Here is a 27,921-nt window from a genome sequence, read left to right as displayed (position 1 = left end):
GGAGGGAGGGATCGAGGGAGAGAGAAAGAGAGAGACAGACATGCATGCCCGCTCCTGGAGACCTAAGCCCTCTGTCAGAATCAAACAGGCTTACTTCCTCTGGAGAAGTCAAATCTTCTAAGTCCTCCAACATTTTCTCTACAAACTCTTCCGTCAATAGAATCTGGAAAGAAAGCACGAGACTTTTATTTTGTTTTCAATAGATGGTCTTTTTGTCAAATGTCAAGCTATGGACCGTCTCCTGGCCATGGAGACCTGTTCCAGGGACAGAGGGAAGTGCTCGAGGGCCATCCTGACTGCCTCCCCCACCAACCCCGCACACCTGCCTGCAGTATCAGAGGAACCAGGGTAAAGAAGGAAGGGCACAGAGGGCAACAGGGGAGAAGGTGGGCACATCTGAGGGGCAGCGGTGCTGGCCCCAGAAGGAAGATGGAAATGGGTGGGAAAATGCCAGTGTGGGCAGCTGGGGCCTCCTGCAGGTCTCAGTGCGGCAGAGGGGGAACAAAGCCGAGGGGCAGAGAAGAGCGACTGCCAACATCCCTGCCCAAGCAGGTCACGTGTTCCCCTCGCCCTCACTTGGTAGGACAAAAGGAATCTGTTTGGGTTTGGAATACAAGCCGGTCTGGAATCTGGAAATGCCCCGGAAGGTACATCCAAGAATGTGCTGGAGAATCTGGAGGCTGTGCACCAATCTCTTGTTTTACAAATGGGCAAAGGGACTCTCAACTCCCACTTCCACCTGTGGTATCCACATTCTCTCAGGCCGGAAGCTCCCAAGCTCCCGTCCTGCGGCCCATTGAGCCCGAGTTCTTCAAAACTTCCTTTGAGGAACCTCTTTTCCAGTTCGCCTCCCAGCTGCCCCACTTTGCTGCTCCCGTCGGCTGCCTTGTCACGCTATACGCTGATGTCTAGGACGGCCTGGCCCCACTATTCAGCTGGCACAACCACCACCCTCACTCTCTGAAGAAGTTTCACACCCATGGGGATGTCCAAGGACACTCGGCCTCCCTCAGGCGCTGGGCCATTTTCCCAGCTGGCTCTAGAGCCAGGCCAGCTCACCCCAGGCCTGCACCACCAGGACCAGCCTGAGGATCCTTCCTCTTCCCAAGCCCCTTCTCCACCCGTCTCCTCCCTGTGCTGGTGCATGGGGCCTCCTGCACCGGACACTTCCACACACCAGGCTGTGGCTCTCCCTGCTGCCACTTTTAATGACCTGGTGTGGCCAGAGGAAGAAAAACAATGGGCAAAGACCAAGGTGAAGGGCTCCTCTGAGGGAAAACCCTCTATGAGAAGGATGGGGATCAAGATGCTGAGAAAATACCCATCAGGTTTCCCCTGGGAATTGTACACTCTGATAAGAGCAGAAATCCCAACATTTAGAATATGGCCAGCTTGGGATAGGAAGTGAAATGGCAGAAAAAGCAGCAGGGCCACTAGGACCTCACAGGATAGAGGACTCCGAAGGGAGGAGGTTGATGGGTAGAGACAGGAGCAAGGAATGAGCGAAAACGACCCCGAGTGAACACACCAGCCACCACCCCAGGCATCCTGCTCAATGCTCACAGTCTAACCCCCTCCGTCTCCTAGCAGATGAGGAACCTGAGGCACAGATAGGTTACGTAATCTGCCCAACACCACACAGCTTGTGAGTGGCTGAGACAAGACCATATCGCAGTCATTCCTGGACTTTGAAGTGAGTTAGTGCCTGAAGTACTGCTTCATTTCAAATCCTGAACTCTTACCCACATGATGTTTATGCATGTGCTCATTCTTCCACTCATCTGCCCAACAATCTACATGATTCCACAGCATTCCCTGGGCACCTCTGCTAGGCCCAGCCCTGGGTGGAGCCCCAGGGACATAGGAATGAAGACAGTTCATTCCCCACCTGGACATCCCCCACCTTGTTGACAGGGAGCCAAAGGACGTCTCCATTTCGGGCCGTAAGCCCACAGTCAGGAACAAAACAGCTCCGACCACTGGCCCACGTCTCCTCACTGAAGTTTCTGTTTGAGGAGCTCGGGTCTCAAGTGAGGACAGAGACAAGGTTCAGACAGGCAAAGGGAAACGCCCAGCCGAGGGCTGAGGTGCCCCTCCGCCCGTTCTTCCTCCCAGTTCCGCACAGTGGGACTGGCCGACTTCCTCTCACGGGACTACAGTGACCAGTTCCCAATCCCACGGATCCTCCCACAGGGGTTTTGCTCCTTGCTCCTCCTCCTATTATCCCAGGGCACCCCCCCACCCCCCCCGCCCCCTGCCAAGTCCAGGCTTTCTCTACCAGTTATCACCAGTCTGCCTGAGTAGTACAAAAGTCACATTCATATTTTTGGCATTTCCGGGACTTGTTGCCATCTCTTCAAATGCTAGTACAAACATAAGCATACCTAAAACCCAGTTATATTACAATGGCTCCAGTCTGGGGCAGGCTGGGCTGATTTCTAGCCCACAAATAACTTGGAGGGAGAGACTTTTCTGCCAGAGGTAAATAGGTCTGGGGCTGAGAGGAGGTGGGGGAGGGCTCACAGGGACTGTGGCCACCCAGTGCGACTCCAAAGAGCTGTTTTACAATAATGAAAAAGATGACGCCACCAATGCTGAGTTCAGTCCTAAGCCGGTTCCTCTGACAAAGGCCTGGAATTGGTGGTGGGGAGGGTGGGTTATGGCGGCTTTTAGTAGAACAACTACCAAGGGTGTAGGGTACCATCTGTCTGTGGACTCATTCTGTACTCTGCTGGGAGAGGGGATGGCAGGACCAAAAAAGGGGACCAACCCTAATTGCTGGTTAATTTTCACTTTTGATGATTTGCTGGTTCCTGCTGGAAACTTCAAATTATTTTAAAGAAACTAAACGAGGTAAAATTATACATGAGATCTGCATGATATTAAGGGTGACATTCCCCGCAAAGGAACACGACAGACTGTCATAGCTCCAGGCACCTAATTTAATTTCCTTTGGGAGTTAAACCTTAGACGCTTGAATTCAACAAAGACCCCGTTCTTTGTATATTTCAGACCTGGAGCTGAGAATGTTAACAGATCTTATCAACAGGACACTGGAGATAGACAGCTATGATGGAGCACTCTCACTGGTAACAGACTCCCCGTTGTGATAAAACTGTGGGAAAAGCCTGTGCAATTCTGGGGCTTGGGCTTCTTGAAGCTCATTGGGTCCCCATGGAGTTGCCTGGCTCTGCCACAAATAATAACAGGAATGGTGATGACAATGACAGTGGCAATGACAACACCACCAATAGCAGGAGCAGCGCCTCCTCTGTGTGCCAGGCACTGGGCTTAGTGCTTGACCTGTATTGTTTCATTGAATCTTTATGGCAGTCCTGCAAAGGAGGAAACTATCATCTCCATTTTGTAGACAACCAGGTCAAGAGTCTCCTGGACTTTAAAGGAACAGTGGCCTGCTCTGGCTAGTGCTGCCCAGTGGTTATAGCATCAGCCAGCATACCAAAGAGCGCAGGCTCAGTACCCAGTCAAGGGCATGTACTTGGGTTGCAAATTTGATCCTGGCCTGGTCGGAACACATGCGGGAAGCAACCAATCGATGTGTCTCTCTCACATTGATATTCTCTCTCTCTCTCTCTCTCTCTCTCTCTCTCTCTCTCTCTCTCTCTCTCTGTCTCTCTCTCTCCTTCCCTTCTACTCTCTCTGTTAAAAAAAAAAAAACATGGGTGAGGATTAACATAAAAGAAGAGCAATCTGGCCCTAGCCGGTAGATCAGGTGGTTAGAGCATCGTCCTAATACACCAAGGTTGTGAGTTTGGTACAAGAAGCAACCAATGAATGCATAAATAAATGGGATAACAGATTGATGTCTCTCTCTCTCTTACTTCCTCTCTCTCTAAAATCAATTAAAAAAGGGGAGGGGGGCAGTAATCTGACCTTATGGTAGTAGAGGCTCTTTTTCTATCTGGGGAAGGTAGCCTGATTCTAGAAACCTTATATAATCAATGCCAACACCGCTCGCTCTCTCTTCTGATTGGGGAGATGTAGATGACTTTGACCAATGGCCTGGAAAATCAACAATCCCAATCCCAACTAGCTACGTAACACCTGGCGAGTTGCTCAGCTCAAAAGGGCTGTTACCCTGAGGGGCATAGACATACCTGCTCAAAAACCAGGTTGGACATGTCCAGCTGGGGTGGCTCGGTGGTTGAGTGTCGACCTATGAACCAAGAGGTCACTGGTTCGATTTCTGGTCAGGGCACATGCCTGGGTTGAGGGCTTGATCCCTGGTGGGGGGCCTGCAGGATGCAACCAATCCATGCTCCTATCTCTCTATACCTCTCCCTCTTCGTAAAAATCAATAAAAACATTTTAAAAAACCAACAGTCTAGGATGCCCAACTGGAAAGGAAGGCAAACTCATGCCCAAAGATGGTTTCCAAGTGGGACAGCAGGGAAAGTGTCCAGGCTAGCTGGAGAATGCATACGTAAGGCAACAGTTGCTCTGGTCCAGAAAACAGCAGTATAAATAATGATGATGAGGATGAGGATGGGGATGAAATTGTAATAGCACTCACTGATGTCTGCACTCACGAAATGCTGGGCATAAAATGTTTGTATTTGTGCACAAACAGCCCTCGGAGGGAAGAGACACCCTACTGAGAGGGGAAAGCCCCCCAACCCACCTCCCTTGGGAAGTTTTTGAAAATATGAAGACTAGGCCCCATCCAGACCTCCGGAACCAGAATATCCTGGGCAAGGCCAAGGCATGTGCGCTTTATTATTATTTTTTTTTTAAATGTATTTTATTAATTTTTTACAGAGGAAGGGAGAGGGATAGAGAGTTAGAAACATCAATCAGCTGCCTCCTACACACCTCATACCGGGGATGTGCCTGCAACCAAGGTACATGCCCTTGACCGGAATTGAACCTGGGACCTTTCAGTCCGCAGGCTCTATCCACTGAGCCAAACCGGTTAGGGCGGCATGTGGGTTTTAAAAGGTGCTCCAGGAAATCATGGCGGGGGAGTGCCAGAAATACTAAGTTCACAGGGGGACAGAGTTTGGACACAGGCTTAACCAATAGGGTGAGTTGGTGGCTGCAGCTCCTTGCCCTCATCACACCCCACCTTTCATCAGGGAGGGGGCTTGGAATCTAGGCCAACAACTTAGGCTAAGTTACTCACACCAGGTACCTTGGGACAGCCTGGCTGGTCGGTGATGAGGGAGGATTGTGAACAGTTGCCCAATTTCCCAGGCCCCAGCAAGTTCCAAAAGAAACTCAAAAAGTGATTGTTTGTCAGTGCCTGCCCTGGGCAGGTCTGGCTATGCTACAGGCAGAAGCCCAGATGCTGCAGATCGGATTCAAATGTCTGTGGTCAATGATATTTCTGAGTCTGCAAATAGTGCTGACAATGCCCACTCCTTCCCCTTGGTATGACAATCCACACTCTGTCCGGGGCCTTGTTTGCATTTCGTAGACACGTTGTTCTTGCTTTCCAACAAGTTTGGATTTCTTCTTCTCTCTCTTCCTTCTCTGAGGGAAGGAAACGTGTTGTTTACAGGGCAGGGCCTGCCAAGGAGCTGCTCTGGCACCCATGATGGCAGTGGAGGAGGCAGGGATGAGGAAGCGGTCCAGTCGGTGTCCCTCTCACTCCAACATACAGACACAAGCCAGAAAGCAGCCTAGAGACTCCAGGCTCAGGGGCAGCGTGTGTGGCAGGTAGGGCTGCTGCAGCGGGCAGGCCTCACTCATTTCCTATTCTCAGTGGGTGGCGAGAAGCTGGCTCTGGTGGAGAGGAGGAGGCTCAGACTCCTCCTGCTCTGGCTATTGGTTGGCTGGTGAGGGCACCGTAGGCCATCACATCACCTCCTGAAAGGGAGGGTGGTATACTTCCCCAGCACAGTGCCAGGATCTAAACCTAGTGGGTGTACCCTGGACAATGAGGTCACCATGACAGCCGGAGCAAAGGCTTCCGGGGAGGACAGTTGTGGCCAGGTTCCCCAGTGGAAGGAGAAACCGTACAGCCACTGAAGAGGAGCTGCCCAGGGCCTGGGCCAGGGATTACCACGTGTCTTTCACACACATCCAAGTGGGTGGGTAGGGAGGGGAGAGGGCAGGGCTTTTCCTGAGGACAGTGATGAGTCAGAGGAGGAGAGCCCAGCAGTGAGTCCCTAAACCTGGCCTGCAGGGTGGAGCCACTCAGAACAGCTGCAGGGTGTCTTCTCCCAAGCCTGGGACCTCCCATCAGGGCTGGGAGAGAATGGCTGGGAATGGGAGCACCACCTGGGTGAGCTGTCAGACACCACACAGCTGAGAAAGCATTGCAGGGCTTAAAAAAATATTCTCATATTTGGTGATGTGACCCCTACCTAACCTCTGGGGCCGACTTCCTCCCCTTCAGATCAGTCCTGGCTGGGGACGGATGAATGACTTAGCTCTGGGCTGGGCTCCCACTCACAGCACTAACAGCATGGTGATGATAGACTCAAGGGAGAGGGCTTGTTCAAGCCACCGAGACCAAGAATGCTGGGGGAAGGCAGGCAGGAGAGAATGCTGGCAGGCCTCCCCCAGGGTCTGAAGACCTGCCTGCACAGCCCCAGAGTTAGCTGACAGGCTCTACCATCTCGATGAGGGTGAAAACAGCAGATGGTAGGGCAGAGGGAGTCAAGGTGTCCACCTCTGGAAATTGAGAAGCCCAGGAACTGGAGCAGGATTCTGCCTCTCCAGCTCCTCCAGGAAACAGGGCATGTCCACTGTGCTCACCCTGGGGTCGCCGATGACCCTGCCTTTCTGTGTTGCTGGGGCCTGACTTTCCTGGGGCTGGAGAGACAGGGAGAAAAGCAGCATGGAGAACAGGTGCAGGCCCAGATTCCCTCACTTTCTGCCTTTTTCTCTCAGCCTCTCCTTTGTCACTCTCCTCCCATGTGGGGTGTCTTTGCCATGCCTTTCCCCCAAGAGATAACAGGCCTGGGCTGGTAGCCAGAACAAGGTGCCAAGGCTGGAAATGAAGGCTTCCAAGACTGTTGAAGGCTGATGCAAGAAGTCATCCAGCCCCTCCCAATTCAGCTGGGACCAACAGGAAGGTTCAAGTAGCAGCCAAGAAAACCAAAGTCTGGGTCTCTTGCCCTTGCTGGTGACAAGCCTAATCCCAGGCCTCTAGGAGGTCCTGCCGACTCCCAGGGAGACAGCCAGCCTCAGAAGGAGACCTTCAGGCCCACCAGTAATTACAGGCCCAGGTTCCCACAAGCTAGGGAGCTGCCTGTGACCACAGTGGCAAGACCCTAAAGGAAGCAGGCTGGCAGTTAGATGCAGAAACTGCTGACTGCTGGGATGGGGAGGAGGGCTGCTGTGGGTGTTGGTACTATGGCTGAGGACCGGCTGGGGGCAGGGCAGAAGGTTTCCCAGGACTTTCTGGAAAGGGCCTGAGAAACCCCTTGGTAAGTGAGGGTGCGTGCCTGGGGAGTGAGGCCCTAGCCAGCTTTCCTGGGAGCTCCCCTGTGAGTTGGCCCCTGTGGTGGACCACACTAATGAGCCCCTAACACAGGCCTTTGATTAAGCTGCTCCCAGCACAGCAACTTTATTGAAACATGCTGAAGCCAGCGGCTGGTTCCCACTGCGCCCGGTTCCCCAGGCAACAGTGAATGGGAGGGGACCATGTGCATGGGAGTAGCAGAGCCCTAGTGCTCAAGCTCACTGAGGGGCTGCAGGCGAGATGAGGGGAGCGGAGGTGGACTGGAATGCCAGAGCTGGGGATAGGAGGCTTGGGAACTAGGGTTGGGTCCAGAACTTTAGGGGAACTGATGGGCAGCATGGCATCTGCTGAGTCTGTGGGAGCTCAAGGTCCCCACGCTTGTGAGAATTGGAGATGCTGACCACCCCCTCCTCAGGGTAAGAAGATGTTCTTAGGGGAAGGTGGGACTCCAAAAACAGGTTCAGAATTGAGGATATAAAATGTAACGGGGTGGGGGGATTTCAGGTTGAGTTCTGGGAGACCCCAGTCTCTACTTTCCCAAGAAATTATGCTTGAACCTTCAATATACGCTAATGTTATCTGAGGACATTGCGGCTGAGACCTGTCAGCACTCGGTCATCTACTGGGAATGATGTCCTGTGAACTCTCAGGGGTTGGGGCCTCCTGCATGGTCCCCACCTTTCCCCTCTTTACTGGCTCTGCCCAGGCAAGAGGCCTGCTCCTACCTGCTGTCCGCAGAGGCAGCCTGGGGGCCTGGGACACCACTGGGGGTGAGGTGTGGAGGCCCTTTCCACATGTACTAAGCTAATTTCAAATGTAACACTTCAGAGCTTTTGCTACAGTAACTATCAACACCACATGGACAGAAATTTAATGTTACCAAGAGGGACTTTTAAAATGTATTTATAACTTTATGGTTCAAAGTAATTTTGTTATGAAACAATGTAATAACAACAGTGGAAAAAGGCAAGATAATTTATGGAGCACAATATCCCTAAAGCACCAGCCTCCATTTCTACCTTGGCTGAGTCTGGGGAGTGTGGTTGGTGTCCCTTGTTTGCTGTTTGTTTTAATTAAGGGTTAGTATTTTGGGGGGAGGGGGAAAGAGTGCTGGCCTAAAGGAGGAGAAATTGAGCTGCAAGGCAACACACACATGCAGACAAAAGCATGCCCACATTAACAGTGTGTATGTTTCACAGAACACCCGCCCCCCAGACCGTGTTAAATCCACAAAACGCACACATCTCTCTTCTCCTCTCCTGTAATCTCCCACCTTCAGCCACAAACAAGGCAGGTCACTTTTTGATTAGGGTCAGAGTCCCTTTCTTGATACTCCTGAGAGAGGTAAGGTAGAGTGTCCCTCCTCCCGCACGCCCAACAAACGAACAACAGACAAGGATGTTATTCCTCTACTTTACCTGGACCAGGCCAAGTACCTATGAGGCCTGAAACAAGGTGGGGTCTGGAAGGAGGCCTATAGCTGTCAGCCCCAGCACCCCGTTTGGCAGTGGCTCTGAAGCTGTGCTCCAGCCAGAAGAGCAAAGGAGAAAAAAGTGTTCTGGCCAAGCCAGCAGGTTTCTGTGCAGAGAAGCTGGGTCTCCATCAGGAGGAATGGGAGAGCCATTAGATGAGGGGAGGGAGAGGCTCTGCCTGCTGAGCTGCCCATCCCAGCTCCAGGTCCACATGCCCATTTTCTAGGAATTCTGGTGGGATTTCCACAGGCACTCGAGAGTGGCCCTCACACGTCCCCCCATTCTACTTCACCCTTGGTTTCCCCAGGGTGCAGAGCACATCCCTAAAACCTGGATTTCCACGGCAAACAGAACTACCAATGGCCAGGGCCTAGAGAGTTATCACTCATGTCTCAAGTGATAGGGGAGAGGCCAGGAAGTGCTCCTGGAGCTGATGGGATAGGCAGCAGCAGCCACACTCCACACGGATTCTCATAACCAGCCCTCAGGAAGGGAGCCACCAAGAGCTGCCAAGGGAGGAGAGGGAGGAGACGGGAGCTGGAAGAGCTCATGGAAAGGAGGTGGGAAGAAGAAAAAGAGCCTTCTCACTTGTAACCAGGGTCCATGAGCTGCGTAAGGGTGCTCCTCAGTGGCAAAGGCACCTTCCACTCCCGTGGAGACGAATGTGATGGCCATGTCACCTGTGATACTTTTATATGTAAAGTGCCGTCCATGCAGGAGCCTGCCCCTGGGGGTGGGAACATGAAGACAGTGAGCAGCAGGCCTGGCCAAGGCTCAGGGACTGGGGCTATGCTCCCTGGGACAGGATGCCTGGCACATGCCCTCCTGACTGCCCACCAGTCCAGAGGGGACTGTAACGAAACATGTTCATTTCAACACCTTCCAAGAGAAGCCTCTCACGATTTCTCTCCTGGCGTTCTTCCAAAGTGCTCAAAGCTAGCAGAGACACTAGATCAGCATTCAAAGGGCCTGAAGGGGAAGTCGAGTCCACCTCCTTCATGTCCTGGTGAGGCCAGAGGGCAGTTAGCAGTGCACCCAGGGTCATGCCCAGAGCTAAGGTGGGGTGGGTGGGTCACGGCCCCTTTGTTTAGAGGATGGGGGTGAAGTAGTTCCTAATTTCCCACTCTTGGATGATGGTGGAGTGTCTTCACAGCACAAGCCCTGTGCCCAGAATCTCCCACCTGCTTGTGCACCTCCCATAAGATTTAAATGACTAGCCACAAGGGGAAAAGCCCATTTTTAATTTAAAAAAAGAAAGAAAGAAAAGAAAAGCTGAAGCCAAGTAGGGTCACTCCGAGGGAGCACCAGAAGTCACTGTGAATCCCCAGTCTGGAAATACATCTGGGGGAAGGGCAGGCAGGAGCAACCAGTGGGGCAAAGATGCCACTCAGCAAAGGAAGCAGAGCTGCTCTTGGCTTTCTCAGGCTGCCCCAGATTAACCCTTTCATAATCGAAAGGCCCTGAGCCTGGCTCAGAGAGGGAGCTGGGGAGGAAATGCCTAGGGTCCTAGCTGTGGGGAGAGGGGGGACCCTGCCAGCCGCCATTCATCCTGACTACTAGCTATCTTTGCCCTGCTAACCAGGGTGGCTGGCCAAGCCTGTCACCATCCAAGTTCCTTCCCCAGGCTCCACGGACAGTGTGGAGGGTCCAAACCAGTGCAGATCTGGTTCTAAAGCTCGCATCTTTGGCCAACACACTATACAAACGTTTATGTCACAATGACTTGTTCTCCCCTATGATAGCAGCAGGAGCTGTTGGGGTCCTTCTTCCCCTGCCCTTTCTTCCTTGTCACTGTGGTCTGAGTTTTGAGTTATTCTTGTAGCCTCTCCTGCAATAAACAGGGTGGAACCCCTGAGAGCTGTGGAGGAAGCCAGCTGCAACAGATTCAGCCCAGTACAGCATCCCCAAGCAGAGAGCTGAACTCTGGACACAGGGCTGGGTTTCTGGCACTGTGGACAGTAGCAGAAGGGACACAGCTGGGCTTCCTGGCCCCTCGAGGAGTCTGCTGGACTGGCCACTGGGTTTGAAGAACTGAGTGTTTTACATGGGAAAAGCAGCAAGCAGGAGAAAGCAGAGCCCAATCCACCAGAGCCCTGCCCTACTACACCAGTGCGATGGGGACCCTGCCACCCCTAACTCTGGGTTTGGGGGAGGGCAGGGGCATCTGGGATGCCCTATGTCACTGAATCCCCACCTAAGGGAACAGGACAAAGGAGAGATCTTCAGCATAGTGGGGGCTACTGGACGGTTCAGAGTCCGCAGGCTCCCCGACAGGCTTCCATGGAGCTGCCTGACTAGTTCTCCTCCCTCCTTGGGCCCCAGACTCCAGTGAGGTATGGGGGGAGATGGCAAGCACAGGCACGGTGGCTCCTTGAGGCCAAGTTGGGTGCTGTGGGGCTCTCACCTTAGGCAGAGAGGAATGAGGGCTCCTGACTCTTGGTTGAATTTCAGATGTACACTCTCAAGTTGCCGTGTGCGGATCAGCTCATGGGGGATAATGGCTGTGGAGCTGTCGCTTTCCAGGCTGTCTTTGCGGCTCCTGTGAAGCAAGCACAGGAATAAGTTCTGACCACAGGACCACAGGGCGGAACAAGACGGGAGTCTCCCAGGCTGGGATCCTGAACAACGACAATGGCAGTCATTGATGGTAATGATAACAATAGCCACCACTCAATAAGAATCTGCCCAGCCAAGATTTGGAAGCAGCCAAAGTCTCCATCAGTAGATGAGTGGATAAAAAAGCTGTGGTAGATTTATACAATGGAGTACTACTCTCCTGAAAAAAGGAAAAAATATTACCCTTTTGCTACAGCATGGATGGATCTGGAGAACATTATGCTAAGTGAAATAAGCCAGTCAGAGAAAGACAAGTACCATATAATTGCACTCATGTGGAAGTTAATGAACAAAAGAACTACCAAGCAAAACAGAGACAGACTCATAGATAGAGAGCAGGCAGACAGCTCTGGGTGGGGAGGGGGTGTTGGGGGGTTGGTGGAGGGACTGAGCAAAAAGGAACAAAAAGAATGAGAACTCATGGACATGGACGACAGTGTGGTGATTGCAGGTGGTGGGGGCAGGCGGAGGTGGAAGAGGGCATAGAAGGGATAAATGGTGATGGATAAAATATTAAAAAATTTTAATTAAAAAGAGAACTTGCCAAGCAACCTTGCCACGAGGTGGGCATAACTATTCTATTCCTTTACAGATAAGGAACTGAGGATCAGAGAGGGTAAGTAACTTGTCCAGGCTGCACAGCCAGGAAGTGTGAAGCTGGGATGTGGTCGCAGATAGATCTGGCTCTGAAGCTCGCATCTTTGGCCAACACACTGTATAAATGTTTATGTCACGGTGACTTGTTTTTCCCTATGACAGCAGCAGGAGCTTCTGGGGTCCTTCTCTGACCCTGTAGCCTCGGACTCCGAGTTCTCTGTGGCTGCTAGAAACCCAGGAGACAGGCTCCAAGAGCTTCCTTCCAGCTGACTCTGAAAGGCTCTAGGCTTACATACTTCTGCTAATGGCCAGGAGCTGCAGTGACATACACAGCCTTCGTCTAAGCAGGAAATGATGCAGTCCTCAGCGAGGGGGTGGAAGCCAGGCTCTCAGGAGGCAGACCAGTGAGCCTGGACGGGCTGCAGAGCCCTGTACCAGAGTCTGAGTATGGCCTTGGCCACAGTGAGCTGTCATTGCTGCCTCATACTCCCTCCTGTCCTGCTTTCTACCAACAGCTTGTCCCACAGCTCAGCCACGAGGTCCCGTTGCAATCTAAGATTTGCTTTTTCAAGTTCAGCTGCCCCTACTGAAACGCCTCAAATCTGCCTCAGCCAGAAATGAGGGTTACCCACTGATCCCATTCAAAAGGCCGGAACCTGGTTTGGGCAGTGAATCTCAGAACAATTCCCTAGTGTCCATCAAAATACTGGGTGAGAAGCTCTAGTTATTTATAATTCAAGTGGCCAAAGCCACCCAGGATGTCTGGGCCTGACAGGCGGAGAGCCAGTGAGGGGCAGGGCCAACCCCCTCACACACTGGAAGGCTGAGCGCTGGGATCTGTGGCCAGTGAGGCAGAGGACCTCCCCAGAGGGAGGTATGAGGTCAGCAGGCAAGAGGCTGGAGGGTGACATGGGCTAATAAAAGCCCCTGAGGTAATGGGGACCTCCCATGAGCTGGGTGGACCCACCCCCGGATGTATGAGACTGCTCTTTCACCGAGCACTCCCTCCCCTTGGTTTCCCAAAGCCAATTCTGAAACTGCCCTTTGCTCTCGCTTCTCCTTTGACAAACCCTTTCACAAGACCTGAGGAGACAAATGCTCTGGTCAGAGGGTCACAGAATTTCAGCACTCGGAGGAAACTCAGGTTGTTTAATCTCCCTCTTTCCTTTACAAAACAGATCCAGGACACAGAGCTGGTCTGCGGCAGGCCAGTGTGGGAGCCTAGGACCTCTGACCAACGCTCTCCCTTATATCCAGCCGCTAGGCCTCCTGCCTCCCTCCCCAGAAAGGAGAGCAACACCGAACACCACCTCCTCCCCAAGCCCAGACAAGGGCGGGACTCAGGAGAGCTCTCCGCCGGAGCCCCTCCTCTGCTCCAGAGTTAGGAGCCCATAGATTTTCTGAGTCCTTGCATCAAACACCCCAGGGAGATTCTAGGCCAGGGGTGGGCAAACTTTTTGACTCGAGGGCCACAATGGGTTCTTAAACTGGACCGGAGGGCGGGAACAAAAGCATGGATGGAGTGTTTGTGTGAACTAATACATGTTAACACTGCTGCTGGTGAAGAAGCGGAGGGGAGAGCAAGAGAACCCTCCGCTCTTTCGGCTCCGCGGGCCGGATAGAACAGCCGAACGGGCCGGATCCTGCCTGCGGGCTGTAGTTTGCCCACGGCTGTTCTAGGCTAACCCTTCTTTTACAGATGAGGAAACTGAGGCTCAGAGAGGTGCGGTGACAAGCCTAAGGTCACAGAGTGAGTTTAAGTGGAAGAGCCAGGGCGTGACTCTTACAATTGCTTCCCTGTGCCACCTCTGACTACTACAGTGCACACTGACTGACATGTCATCCTGCTCCCGAAAGAGGCCGAGGCCTGGCTGCCAGGCAGGGCCTCCGAGCCTGCGGGGCCTGCTAGGAGGATCCCCGCCTCTGGCACAGGCAAAAATGCTGATGAATAGCAACTGGGAGTGGGGGTGGGAGGCTGGGGGAGAAGAATCAACAGCACACAGGACTAGAGACATCTCAAGCTGGAGGGAAAAATAAATTGTTGAAAGTCAGCTAAAGTCACCTTGGTAACTGCTACAACACACTCACCCTGAACGAGGACATCAAACCCAACTGCAAATAGCTTTAAAGAAATGGAAAAGAACTTAATCATCTGAAGAATTAATGTGACAAGTGCCCACATTTACACCTCCCACCAACCTTCAATCATTTGAAATCGTACTTTAATCTTTTAAGAGAAAAAAACCTGCAGAATGCTGGATGTGCAGTCCTGGAGCTCGGGTATTTCCGGCATGCTGCTTCAATGGAAATGCGGCTGCTCACACACACGCAGGAGCCCAGCTTTTTGCTGATTTGTTTTTTCTGGACATTGATTCAGAAGCATGAATTATTTGTGTGGGCTGGGTGAGGTATTAAATCTGCAGCCGACACAGGTTTGCAATGTTTTGCATGGTTGTCAGCTTAATCTTAGTCATAAAAAAATAAGTAGTGTGCTCGCCAGCATGGCCTAATTTTTCAGCTGGACTGTTTTCTCCCTGAGTTCCCAGTGGAGGGGAAGGCATAGGTTGTGGGCTGGAAGGGAGAAGGGGTCCCAGGGAGGCATGGTCCACACCCACAGGGACTGCTAGGGATATGGAGCCAGGGGTGAAGGATGACCTACTGCCCCAGGCGGCAGACTGGCTAAAAGCATTGGTTCAGGCAAATGACTTAAACCTCTTCCTAAGCTTCCGTATCCTCTTGATGGAAATAAATAACAATATTCCTTCTTTATAGGATTAAATGAGATGACCCAAGCTAAGCACCTAACAGTGTCTGGGATGTATTAGGTGCTCAAAGTATATCTGGAATGCATTACCAGGATGTTAGCGGCTGCCTGTAGAAGTCTATCTGCTCCTCCTGCAAGAAGCTGACAGCTTAATACAGACCTGTTTGCCTTTTCCCTGGGCCCATAGTCCCTCTGCTTCTGGCCAAGTCAGCCCCCCTTCTGAGCAAAGGCCTTGCCCTAAGCTTGAGAGAGGGGGCTTCTGAGATGGGGCTTGAAGGGGTCCTGGCTCCCTGAGCAGACACTGCGGGCCCTGGGAAGGCCCAACTATAGGCCAATCTAAACCTTTGAGGCCTCTCTCCTGCTGAGGGAGGCACTGGCAAGGCCATCTTCCTTCTATAGAGCACAATCGGCCTTCCTGTAGTTCTCACCCACTCATCGTCAAGATGCCCAGGAAGTTTAATCCACCCTCATGACAGCCTTTCAAATCCCTAAAGCTGCTCTCACTGCCCATCAACAGTTTCTCTTTTCCAGAATTTGTGGCCCCAACTTCCAATTATATTTTCAAGACAAGGTTCTGGTCTCTTCTGTCCATTCACATCACTCTCCTATGAATTCACTCTAGCTCGTAAAGCCAGAGCGTCGTGTCCGGAAGTGAAGGGCTGTGTGTGGAAATAAATATATGATGTGGCCTAACCAGTGCAGATCGCAGAGGGACTAGGGGCTTTCTTGTGCAGGATATTTTATTTCTATTAAAACTGTCATCAGATTGTCTATTCCTTGTAACCTAATCGCACTGCCAACTCATACTGCATTCCCCTGTGCTGCACTGAGGCTTTCTCCCACAGGCTGCACTGAGACCTCTTCGCCCCCACCTTGTAGGTCCTGTGGAGTTTTTGGAGCTAAAAGCAGAACTCCTCACTGTCTGGCTAGTGTTTTAGGCAGCTCGGATATTCCTGAAAGCGGACTCTGGCATTCATCATATCAGCTTTCCCCTCTGACTTCACATCACTGACAAAGCTGATAAACTGCCACCCGTGTTCTCATCCCAGGCTTTGACTAACAGTGAACAGGACAGGGCCAGGCAAACAGACTGACAGACTGACATCAGTACTCTTGGGTATGCTCACTCAACCAACTATAAACCAACCCAACCATCCCATCACCAAGCCCCTCCCCCTCCTGGATGCTCTGTGGACATTTCTCTGTCTTGCCAACAATGATATCAGAGGACATTCTCAAAATGTCTTACTAAACCCCACCTATAAAAGCTCTACAGTACTTCCTTTGTCTACCAGGTAGAAATAAGTAACTTATTTCTAAAAAGGCAGTGAGGGTGGCCTGGCAGGTCTGACCGTTCATGAGCCCATGCTGACTCTCAGGGCTGTTTCCCTTACGGAGTGTTCACAGCCTACTTGCTGAAAAATCTAGTCCAGAATTTTCCCCGAGAGTTGACACCAAGCTCACTCGTCTACAGAGTCAAGATACTTTTTACTTTCAGACTGCCAACACCTCTCTCCCATTCCCTCCAAGATTTCTGACCTCAGCCTCCTGAATCTCATCTGCCAATTTGCCTGGGATTCTGGGGCACAATACATGTGGACCAGGAGATCTGAAATCATGGCTTCAGCCCTCCTATGCCTGTGTGATCACCTTCCTGATCTGACAACCATTCTTTTTGAGATGGAAGCATAATAGAACTCAAGTAAATTTTGCTTCCTCTCTGCCACTGATGAACTTAACACTGCCCAAAAAGGAGGCCTAGGTTTTCCTTTTTGCTGTTGTTCCAAACAGAAGTACAAAAACTAAAGTCATTTTTGCTGGTCAAAACATTTTTGCAAGACTAAATTCTTGAAAATCAGCTTTTCTTGACCCTGTTCCTTAAAGTCTGTGCTGATATAACATACTTCTCCTTCCAGCTTTTGCTCAAAAATTTTTTTAAAAATTGAGTTATTTAAATGATTTTTTACACATCTATACTGGTCCCTGGAGGTATTCAACCCCCTTTTAATTTTCAAGGGACTATTTACAATAATAAGAGTTACCTTTTATTGATGCAGACTATGGTGCAGGTCCTATGCTAAACCCTTTACTTTGATTTCCATAACAACCCTATTATTTTCCCCATTTTACAGATGAACTGAAACTCAGAGACTTAAATAACTAACCCAGGGTCACACACTGAGCGAATACAGGACTGAGGCGAAATCCCCAGGTTCCTGACGCCAGCGAAGAACGTAACCACAATATTACTCCTGACGGACCTCCCAGCCTTCTAGTGGTCTTTCTTCTGGGGGTTTCAAGACCATGAAGGCACATCTATTTTTCCCCTGAACTCTTAAAAGAACTGCTTCCTAGAAAGCCAGGGCAGGGCTTCCCAAAGGGTATTTGATGGAATTTTAATTTAAGAGAAGCTTCTAGAAAAGCAGATGTGGCAAGGGCTGAATGTAATATGCTGCATCTCAGATTAGAGACTCATAAAATGTTGGCATTTTGAAGACTCTGAGGAGGGCTATAGAAAGCAAACAAACTGGTTTCATTTTGTGTGAGTCAGCGTCTTCCAGAACCCCTTTTCACTTAACATCCAACAAAACCCCCTGAAAGGATGTGGGGGCCCTCCCCCTGGAGACCACTGACCGGCAGGCACTGCTCTGCCCAACATGCTTTCTCCCAAGGCCCTGTCATGTCTACTCCATCAACCTCTTTGCTGGTCAGAATGAGGTGCACAGACGAGTGTCCCTCATCATTTCCTTTACGCCCAGACAGACACGCTTAGGAGGCCTGCTGGGTGGTTACACACTAATCAGCCCTCAGCCTGATGCCAGGGAAGCTGAAGTTCCTCTGCATGACCAGGACTTGCCTTGGCACCAACTTTGTGATTTTTTTCCTGAAAAGTATCATCCTTCCTTTTTCCTGGCTAGGGCAAGCCATAACAGCTACTATTATAGCATTTCTTTGACTTTTTTTTTTTTTTTATAAAGGTTAAAGGGTCAAATAGTTCTTTAAGTAAGGTTCATTACAGTAGTCAGCAGTCTTCCCACTATCCCCTCCTCAGAAACAACCACTTTCATCTGTTAGCTGATTCTTTTTTTTTTTTAAAGCCATTTTTATTTTTATTTTTTTAAATATATTTTATTGATTTTTTACAGAGAGGAAGGGAGAGAGAGAGAGAGAGTCAGAAACATAGATGAGAGAGAAACATTGATCAGCCGCCTCCTGCACATCCCCCACCGGGGATGTGCCCGCAACCCAGGTACATGCCCCTGACCAGAATCGAACCTGGGACCCTTCAGTCCGCAGGCCAACGCTCTATCCACTGAGCCAAACCGGTCTCGGCTGTTAGCTGATTCTTTTGGTATTTTCCTCAATATTTCTAATATGCTTTATTTCTAATTCTGGGTATTCCCTTTTCAGGCTTTACCTATTGACTTCCCAATATGGAGGATGAGCTTTTAGTACCCTTCCATGCCCCCACCCCACCTTCCCATCTTCCCAAGATAAGTGTTTACATTGTTATACTATACCGAATGCTGTTTACAACTGAGTCATGTAGTATACTATGATTACTCTTTCTGATGTAATTTTCTATTTTTCTTGGATTTACTGTCTTGGTTTTCAATGCGTTTATCACCAATTGAATCCTAAACTAACTACCAATGGTCTATAGATTCTCCTAAGAGATTCAAATACATCAAGTATTTATCAATATTATCTTCTGAGACATTTTCTCCAGAGAACCCTCCCAAACTGCTCCAGTCTGAACTGGTTGCCTTTTATTTTTGCAGCAAAGCTGTCATCATGGGACCACTCTTCACCTTCACCCTGGGGGCTCCTCTTGTCTCTTGTTGGATCCCATTTCCTGTACCCCATATGTCTCCCCACTCACTTCAATGGAACACATACTCCAGCATCTTTTACTTTATTTTTTAGTACTAGAGGTCAGGTGCACAAAATTCATGCGCTGGGGGGGAGGGGGGAGGGAGACTGTCCCTCAGCCTAGCCTACACCCTCTCCAATCTAGGACCCCTCGGGGGATGTCCAATTGCCGGTTTAGGCCCGATCCCACATCCTTCTCACAATCCGGGACTGCTGGCTCCCAACCGCTCACCTGCCTGATTGCCCCTAACCGCTTCTGCTTGCCAGCCTGATAACCCCCTAATTCACCGGTTCTCAACCTGTGGGTCGCGACCCCTTTGGTGGTTGAACGACCTTTTCACAGGGGTCACCTAAGACCATCCTGCATATCAGATATTTACATTACGATTCATAACAGTAGCAACATTACAGTTATGAAGTAGCAATGAAAATAATTTTATAGTTGGGTCACAACATGAGGAACTGTATTTAAAGGGCCAGAAGGTTGAGAACCACTGCCCTAACCACTCCCCTGCCAGCCTGATCGACGCCTAACTGCTCCCCTGCCGGCCCAATCACCCCCAACTGCCCTCCCCTGCCAGCCTGGTCACCCCTAACTGCCCTCCCCTGCAGGCCTGGTTGCCCCTAACTTCCCTCCCCTGCCAGCCTGGTCGCCCCCAACTGCCCTCCCCTGTTGGCCATCTTGTGGTGGCCATCTTGTGATGACATGGGGGTGGCCATCTTGTGACCACATGGGTGTGGCCATCTTGTGCGAGGGCATGATGGTCAATTTGCATATTACCTCTTTATTATATAGGATGTTTCTCTCAGCCAAATGGTCCCCCTCCTCTAACCTGCCACCCTCTTGGGTTTCCAGGCAAACTAAAATACCACATTTACTCCGTGCATTGGTATGCAGACTTCCAGTTATCTTTTTCCTGGGAGTTGGCAGGCAGTTACCCCACTTGTATCCTCTTTGACAGGCAGTATCCAGTGGTGAAGAGGCCTGGATCTGGAGTCAACCCAACGTTCAAATCTTGGCTCTGACCCTTATTCCTAGTTTATTGACCCTAGATGAGTTATCTAATACAGCTAAGCCTCCATGCTCTAATTTATAAAATGAGGACAACAGCAGCTAACACACAGGGCCTGGCACATGGCAATGCTCAATAAAAACTGCCTGTTTGGCCACAAAAACCTGTTACCCTAGGATTCCTCCTGCATTGGGAGCACCAAGGGGAGATTTATGAGATAGCTTAGAGGCACACCTTGGTAATTCAGGAATTGATCTAAATCTTTCCATTCATTTCTCCTTTACCACCTGTCTGCATAACACATTCTATATTTATACTTCCCACTGCATAAGGTGACTTTTTACGTATCCCAAAATACCATCTCCTTCCAGTGTCAAGACAAGACTCCTGATTTCTAGTGCTGTATAGTTTACAGTACATGCCCCTGTTCACCCTACCCATACTCTACACACTGACAGAACCTTATCCATTTTCTTCTCCACCGTGGTCTCTTCAGATTGAAAAGTCTTAATTTTTCCACTTTAACCCCAGGGTACTGGTTAGATTCTATCAATGGCAGCAGGCATGGAAATGAGAGGAGCCTAACCACCAAGGCTCCTTTGAGCCACAATCCCAGTCCCATGACAGTGGTGACATATACACTAGCCACACTTCTTGGGGCCTTCTCCTTGGGTTTGCCCAGAGTGGGAACCAGGGCATGAGGGTTGGCAACTATTCAGAAGTGAAGTGGGTTTGGCCCGTTGAGCCCAGCCCAATCTCTGGATTCTGCGTGTAGCCGGGGAGATTATTCCTTTTGCTTTCAGATTGCTGACGAAAGCTCTGAACTTTCCAGAGAAAGAACTGCTTGTAGGCCTGTCTTCAGGGCGGGACTAGAACAGGGTATGAGTGGGGATGAGGGCACCAGCTCACCTCCACAATTACCGTTAAGCAAAAGGCTCAATCATCTGGTCATTCTGAGAAATTCTCTGATGGGGACAAGACCAGGAGCAAAAGGCAGGGCATTGGTAAATCAATAACTAAATGATAATAAGCAGTCTTTTCACTGTGAATATTCCAAGTATGGAATGTGATAACAGAACAGTGAGACACAGTGTAGCTGAAGACAGAGTGAGAAAACTTACATTAAGATTAAGGGATTCCTTAACTAACCGTCAACTCCTCTGGGCACCAGAGACCTCCATCCCAGCCTGGGCTCTGCTTGGGTGGGCAAATAGGATCCCTGCTTTCCTGAAGGAGCCCACTCTAGCCAGGGCCCTCGGCTTCCCATTCTGTGAGACACTGAGTCATTTCCTCTCTCCAGCTCTCACCTTTGAGCCTTCCTTTTCCCTTCTCTGGAGCAGTGACTCACTGCTGAAGTGTTGGGTGACAATGAATATCAAGGATGGGCGATAAAAACACTCCCGATTGTGCAACTTGAGGATGCGGGGATGTATTTTGGATGGGGAATTCAATGGGCTGGCCATGAACTCGAGGCTGGGGAGTCAACAATGAGCATGGCTTCATCTCTTTGGGGAAGTGGAGCAGAGAATGGAGTTTCAAACACATTCACTGAGCTGGATTTGCTGTGGAGCACCTTGTTTTACCCTTTCAAAGGTGTATTTCTGAGAAAGGCAAATAAAGGCAGGCACTCAGCACGACACACGTACATCACAGAGGTCTGGGTCTGTCTCTTCAGCTCTGCGGGGCCTGGCAGAGACCCTGAGAGCAGGCCTCTTTCTTTCTGGGCTTTTCTCTCCAGTGAAAAAACTATACTTCCCGAGCTTGGGAGGGATGAGGGAAGACAATGTGACAGATGCAGGCTCCGGGCTGGCCACTGCATTGATGCCACAGACCCCTTAGAACAGGGTTACTGAAGATCGCCCTGCGTATGAGCAGCAATAGCAACAGCCCAACTATTTTCCCAGGTGGAAACTCACCTTCTTTCACCCAGCTCACTGGATGCAAACTAGATATTTTCTTCTCCTAATTAACATTCATGGCTTTGAGGATGAGCAAAACAAAACACATTTTTTCCTAAAGGATGACTCCCTAGTCAGGTTACAAGCTATTCAAGATTCGGGAAGAGAGGCAGCAAGGTCACCCTACCCAGGAGGCCAAACAAATGGGAGCAGAAACACCCATAAAAGTGGAGAGAAATTTATGTGTGGGTATGTCTATCTGTGCTGGAGGGAGGGTGCAGCTGAGAATGTCACAACAGAATTCAAAACTTTAATTCTCTGGGAAATTAAGGCAAAAAGAAAAAAAAAAAAAAAACCTTAAAAACTATTGGTACAAGTCCAGACGACCAAGAAACTTGGATCAGCAAGAATGGTTAGTTTGCTTTTTAAAGGTGCCTCAACTACAAAGAGTTTTCCCCACGGCCAGGAACCTGTGTATACACACACACCTGAGTCCCTCTCTGGGAGGATATTGATCCACAGGCTCCCAAAAGTTCCCCCCACCTCAGTCAGGGAGTCGCTGGCAGAGGGAGGGGGAGGTCCTGGGACACTGCTACAGGTTCCCGGCATCAGAGTAACAGTTAACAGAAAAGCAAACATCTCCACATGATGCACCGGACACTCACATCCTCCGACACACTGTAGGAGGCTGGGAGCTAAGGCCAGACTCTGTAGAACTGCATGTTTAACCGGCAACCTCAGACAGGGAAGACGCCCAGTGACTTTCCCCCCCCCGAGGTCCGTCTCTAAGCCAGACTCTCCTTAGTGGCACAAAGGAACTATTTCTCATGCTTCCTAAACTCCCTCGGGCAGGCAGTGGGAAAGAAGGTGCCAGCCAAGCCCAAGGAGGCTTTTCTCGACTGATCACCTTGGGGAAAGGCAGATAGAAACTCCACGGCAGGAATGAAAGGGTGTGAAATGCTAGAAGGAGCCCCTTTCTGGGAGGGCGGTGGGCGGGGGGGCTGGCAAGGGTTAGTGGGAGAGGAGCAGGTTGCCCAGGTGGGTCTGCCTTTCTGGGAAGCAGGAAATAAGGCCTCAAGGAAGAAAGAAAGAAATCCCTAACCTCTGAGGTGGTGGAGGGGCCACAGATAGGGTTGGTTTTGTTTCTGAGCATGAAGAAAAGGCTCTGTGTCAAAAAGTAGCTCTGGTATAAATGAGCCAATTATGACATAGACACAGCTCTGGGATTTGGAAGCAGGAGCCTGATGGAATGTCCTCTCCAGGGTTAAATATGCAGAGTACGCTTCTAACTCCAGGATTTAGCCTTGCCCTTGATGTCATGTGAAAGGTCTCTCTTTGTACTCCAACTAGTTAGATAAGAGCCACCAGTGAGGGTTACCACCTCAGAGACAGTCTTGTGTGTCCCTCACGGGATCCCCACTCATGGGGTGAGGAAGATCACACTGTATTAATGGCTAATAGCCCGCCATAAGCTCCACCCTGATATAACTGTGAGCAAGTTGCTCATTAGCCTCTCTTACCTCAGTTTCCTCATCTATAAGATTATCTACTTCTTAGAGTGACTATGAGGATGAGCTAAATTCAGATGCTATAAAGCACTTGGAACATCACCTGGCACATACTAGGTGTGACTGAAGTGTTAGTTGCTATTGAGGCATGAAAAGAGCAAGTATCTGATTCCCCAGGTAGGCCAGGGCCCAGCTGCCAATGTCGGGCTCCATCAGCTCCTCTGCACTGTGGCTTCCTCAGGCCTCATTCAGACCCGGGAAGCCCGTGCATCTGAATGCCCCAGCCCAGGGGGCCAGACTAAAGGGAAATCAGACCTGTAGGCACAAGAAGGTCCCTGCTGGCTGCTCCCCCTTCCTCCCAGGGAGGAGCAAACACGGGTGCCAGCACGTTTGGGATTGGCTTTCTCAGTTGCAAGCTATGTGGTTTATCTGAAATGGGGTCAAGTCCCAGAGTGGGAAGCACAATATTACAACTGTGCTTGCTTATCTGAACCAAGTCCATCATCGTTGATCATGAGATAATAGGGAGCCAGAGTCTTGAGAGACATGAGGGGTGTGTTGGAAAATATTCTTGGCAAAGGAGGAGGAACCATTTCTCAACCAATTGTTAACAAATTAGTAACCGGCACTGAGAACCTCAGAGGAAAGGTTCCGATTCCCTCCAGACTGCAGATTCTGGCACTTGGGAGACCTGACTGGGTACCTGAGCTGCAGGAAAGGGAGATACCAGAGGGCTGGCACCTCTGGTCTATTCCTACCCATCTCTATGTAGCTCAGGTCAAAGGGTGGAGGCTGCAGCCTCTGTCTACAGACAGCCCTCGGACCAGATCTGATGCCCACTGCCCAGTCTGAAGGAGCGGTATGTATGCATCTAGAAACCCAGAGACTTGTGCCTCCTTGCAATGTCTGGGGGCCATACCAGCTGGAAGTATGCCCAAGACGGGAAGTGAGACCTCAGACCTATATCAGCTATACAAGAGGGGCAAGTGGGGTGTCTCCAGAGGTGGAAGGGCCATCTGGGCTAAGACTGTCTGCAAGTTATAGGCAATCTGCTTGAGCCTTTAAGCCTCCAAGTACCTCCAGGCCTATCACCAGGGCTTGGGGGCCTAGAAGCCAAGCTCAGGGCACAAGGAGTGTGGCCTGGGAAAGGGTCCAGATTCACAGGTAGAGAGGCTCCAGATGCCACACAACCCAGCCTGGCCATCTGCTGCTGCCAAGGGAAGATCATGGTGCCTCAAGCCAGCTACTTCAGGGTAACTGGCTGGAGAAACCTACTGGCTGGAGTTGAAAACTGCTCTGAGGAAGCAGTGGAGGCTTCTCCTGGCACTTGCCAAAGAGCTCAATCCTCATGGCTTCTGCACGGTGAGCCCCTTGGGCAGGCCTGTCCCCAGAGCAACTCTCTCTACTCCACAGTCTGCTCCCAGCATCAGCATTAACTTTCCTGTTCCATCCCTGTCAGCTCCTTCCCCTACTTGTTACAATTCCAGGGTGCCTTCAGGGTCCATAGCTCATGTTCTTCCTCCTCTGAGAAGCCCTCCCTAACTACTCCTGATCATGCTGACTTGTCTTTTCTGCAGGGTATTAAATCACTATCCCGGGGGCTTGTGGATGAACATCTGGAGCTAGAATAGAAAGAAGTAGCTATTTCTAAAAAATTGCATAGGCAGCCAGACTCACACCAATTAGCTAATTAATTAATTTAATTGTTCACGTGCCCCTAAAAGAGTCTGCACCTCAGATGGACCCCTGGGTCTTGAGCCTGCCACACAGCAAGTGTGTAATAAAGACTTTTGAGAAGGAGGACAGATTACACTGGTCTTGCAGGAGTAAGCTGCTTCCTTTTTAGTTCAGAGCACAGCAACTTCCTCCCTAGCAGGCCAGGTTCCTGCTCTGGCCTGCCAGCTCCCAGGTATCCCCTGCCAGCAGCTATTCCCTAGAGCTGCCCTGGGACTAAGAGCAGAGGGGGATGCCCAGCTCCAGCCCTACCCACCATTTGTCCCCTCTCAGAGGAAAAGAGGTCAGCAGGAAACGGATCTGACCTTGGGGTGGCCACAGTCTCTCCCAAGGGCTATGGAGGCCCCTGGATAGGCAGCAGAGGCCTGCAAGGGACTTCCCTTCCCTGCCCTGGGCCCCATGGAAGGCAGGCAGGAAGAAGGGCCTCAGTAGCAGGCGTCCAGTATGGGGCTGGCCAGACAGTGAGGCCCCTGGGGTTGCAGCTATCAGCCGGAGACCAGGCTCCAGGAAGGAAGGAAGGGCAACTCTGGTCGAGGCTGAGATAAGGGGGAGCCGTGCTCAGCACAATGGGCTCCCACAAGGCTGGGAGGCCCCAACTCAGATTTTGCCCCAATTTGGCCTCCCGTCTGCTCACACAGCCCATATAAATATTTACTAATGTTTATATTTCTGCTCCGCTGGGTCCCCTCTGAGGCCCTTTCCTATCTATGACCCACAGATCCGTATTCCCCAGACCCTGGGCCCATCCAGCAAGGGCTATCAGCATTGTTCTCTCTCTGCAAGCCACAGAAACAGGCCCTTCAGGACCAAACTGTCCCCTTGTCCCAGCCCCGGGACTTTGCTAACAGGTAGCTGCACTAAGCCCCGCTGTGGTAGGGAACTTACGGGGCTCGGTCATGGGTGAGGCCATTCTGTCGCTGAGGGTTGATTGGTGGAAGGACGGGTTTGCTGTTGATCTCAAGTCCTCTCCTCAGGGTCTCCCGGATCTGCTCCGTGTCTGCAACAACACCACTAAGTTGTCTAGTGGTCCTTTGGCCTCCCAGCATCCCCCAACCCGGCCCTTGGAACCTGGTTCTGTAGACATGCTGGGGAAAGGCCCCCAGGAAGGCCTCCTGAGCCTCCTCTAGGCATCAGCTGCGAGATCTGAGTGGGTGCAGTGTGAGGACACAGGGCTGATAAGGCATCATGTTCTCAAGAAACTTTTGGTCTGAAGAGGCCATTCTTGTAGAAGACAAGGGGTGGCCTCCAAGACAGGGCTCTTCTCCACTGTCCTTTCCCTTCCTGAAGTTAGGTGCCAGCTCTAACTTTAACATAGTTCCAGGCAGTGACTCCCAAGCCCGTCCACAGATTCTGCCCACTGAAATGGGTGCCCGTAAAGGCTGTAAGTGCCCTGCCATGAATGGTGAGGTGTCTCTTACACACATTTCTGGATTTTGAGTGGCCAGCTGGTATGTGGTCCTGCTACTCCTTCCCTGTGGGCTGGGTCAGTGAGATGCTGAGGTCATCTCCCCTTGGCCCAGGTACCCTGCCTCTCCATGAGTCTGGCAAAGGCCAAGAGATGAGAAAGGAGTCCCGGGTGGGATTATTTCTTTGCAAGTTGCTTTGCTGGTCTTTGGGTGAAGCCTACTAGTCTGATCCCCTATATTGATATTCTGGCCTAAGTCTTACCTCCACAAACTACAAACACATACAGAAAAGCAAATTAACATTGGCTGCTCAAAGGATGGGCTTGGAGTGGATGATGGAGGTGATTATTAACTTTTCTAATGGTTTGACTTGTAATAGTAGCATGGATTACTTTTATAATTTAAAAAAAAAAATCCAATGATGGTGAAATTTTGGACAAGATTATGAATTCCTCCTTAAATTACCTCTTTTGTCAAAAGTACTGAATGATTCCAGTAATTGTATATGTTCTCTTGAAACCTCCCATGGGTTTGGCACAGATATTGGGTCAGATATTCGTGTCAGGGTTTTAAGTTGTCCTTTATGGGAAGAAAACCTTTCATAAGTGCTATCACATATGCAGGCATTTTATTCAGGACTATGGGTATCTTATTCTTCAAAAAAATGAAGAAAAATGGAGGAATAGAGAAAAGAAGCAGAAAAAGAAGCTGTATATTTGTAAATGGCTGCTGTTCTTTTGGAGTTAGTATTGGATGCTCTTTGCTAAAAACCACAACTGTTTCTATAGCCAAGACCAACATGATGAGCTTCCAACAAGAGAGCCATATCCTCCTTCTCCATGGCCTCACCTGGAATGTAATGGGCACAGGGTCCCCTGCCCACAGTCCCTAGCACTGTATCTGCAGGACAGTGGGGCAGGGAAGTTTGCAAGCTGGCCTCACACTCAGGCCTCTTTTGTCTAAGGCCTGAGGCCAGAGTGATCCTCGGTCTGGCATGGTTTTCAGGCCAGAGCTGGGCCCTGAGTCAATTCCATGGGTGGCCGATGCTTGTTCTCTTGTACGTGGGTGGACTGTGGCCTTTTCCTGTAACTGTTCTATGGCTTCCACTCACCTCCATGACCTCAGATTGCAAGGGATAAATCTAAAACACAATGGTCACTGCTGGTGGTACATTTGAAATACACACAAAAGGAACAGGAGAAATGGGTCAGCAAAGCTCCCTTAATCCCACCCTGCTGGAAGACTTCACATGCTGTTTAAATCCTGCCAGGAAAGAAACTATTGAAGGGGCTGTTTATGTCAGAGACCCATCCTACAGAGCCGGAAAACCAGGCCTGGGGAAAGAGGAGAAGGAAGGCTGGGTGAGAGCTCCTACCTTTGCCAGAGAGCCGCCGGGGCTGTGTGCCTATGCAGATGCTTCGGCTGTCTTCGTCATCCTCAGGGGGCCGGCTCAGGTCATCCCAGGCACACTTGGCACTGACACCACTTAGATTGGAACCGTCCGTCTCGATGCCTTTATCAACTCTCTCCTGCTTAGAAAGAACCAAAGAGCCAGAGTTCCTTCAGCGAACCGGTGGCCCAAGGTCAACACTGCCTTTCCAGTATTTA

General features: G+C 50.6%; 1 protein-coding gene across 8 annotated transcripts in view; it reads right to left on the bottom strand.

The window, feature by feature from the left end:
* Positions 1-27,921, bottom strand: part of SUFU (SUFU negative regulator of hedgehog signaling) — a 90,360-nt gene that overhangs the window by 5,465 nt on the left and 56,974 nt on the right. For 4 of the 8 annotated variants that reach the window (XM_059661249.1, XM_059661252.1, XM_059661251.1 and 1 more), the window contains 5 exons: positions 27,689-27,845; positions 25,793-25,904; positions 11,309-11,443; positions 9,493-9,631; positions 95-163 (listed from right to left, as the gene is read on the bottom strand). In XM_059661249.1, the coding sequence (XP_059517232.1) occupies positions 95-163; positions 9,493-9,631; positions 11,309-11,443; positions 25,793-25,904; positions 27,689-27,845 (612 nt within the window). The remainder of the gene's footprint in view (positions 1-94; positions 164-9,492; positions 9,632-11,308; positions 11,444-25,792; positions 25,905-27,688; positions 27,846-27,921) is intronic. The other 4 variants (XM_059661250.1, XM_059661253.1, XM_059661255.1 and 1 more) reach the window with 2 other exon arrangements.

This window comes from Myotis daubentonii, chromosome 13, assembly GCF_963259705.1.
Source record: "Myotis daubentonii chromosome 13, mMyoDau2.1, whole genome shotgun sequence".
Classification (NCBI taxonomy): Eukaryota; Metazoa; Chordata; class Mammalia; order Chiroptera; family Vespertilionidae; genus Myotis; species Myotis daubentonii.
The sequence above is the reverse complement of the archived record's forward strand: the minus strand, read 5'-3'. Positions and strand labels throughout refer to the sequence as shown.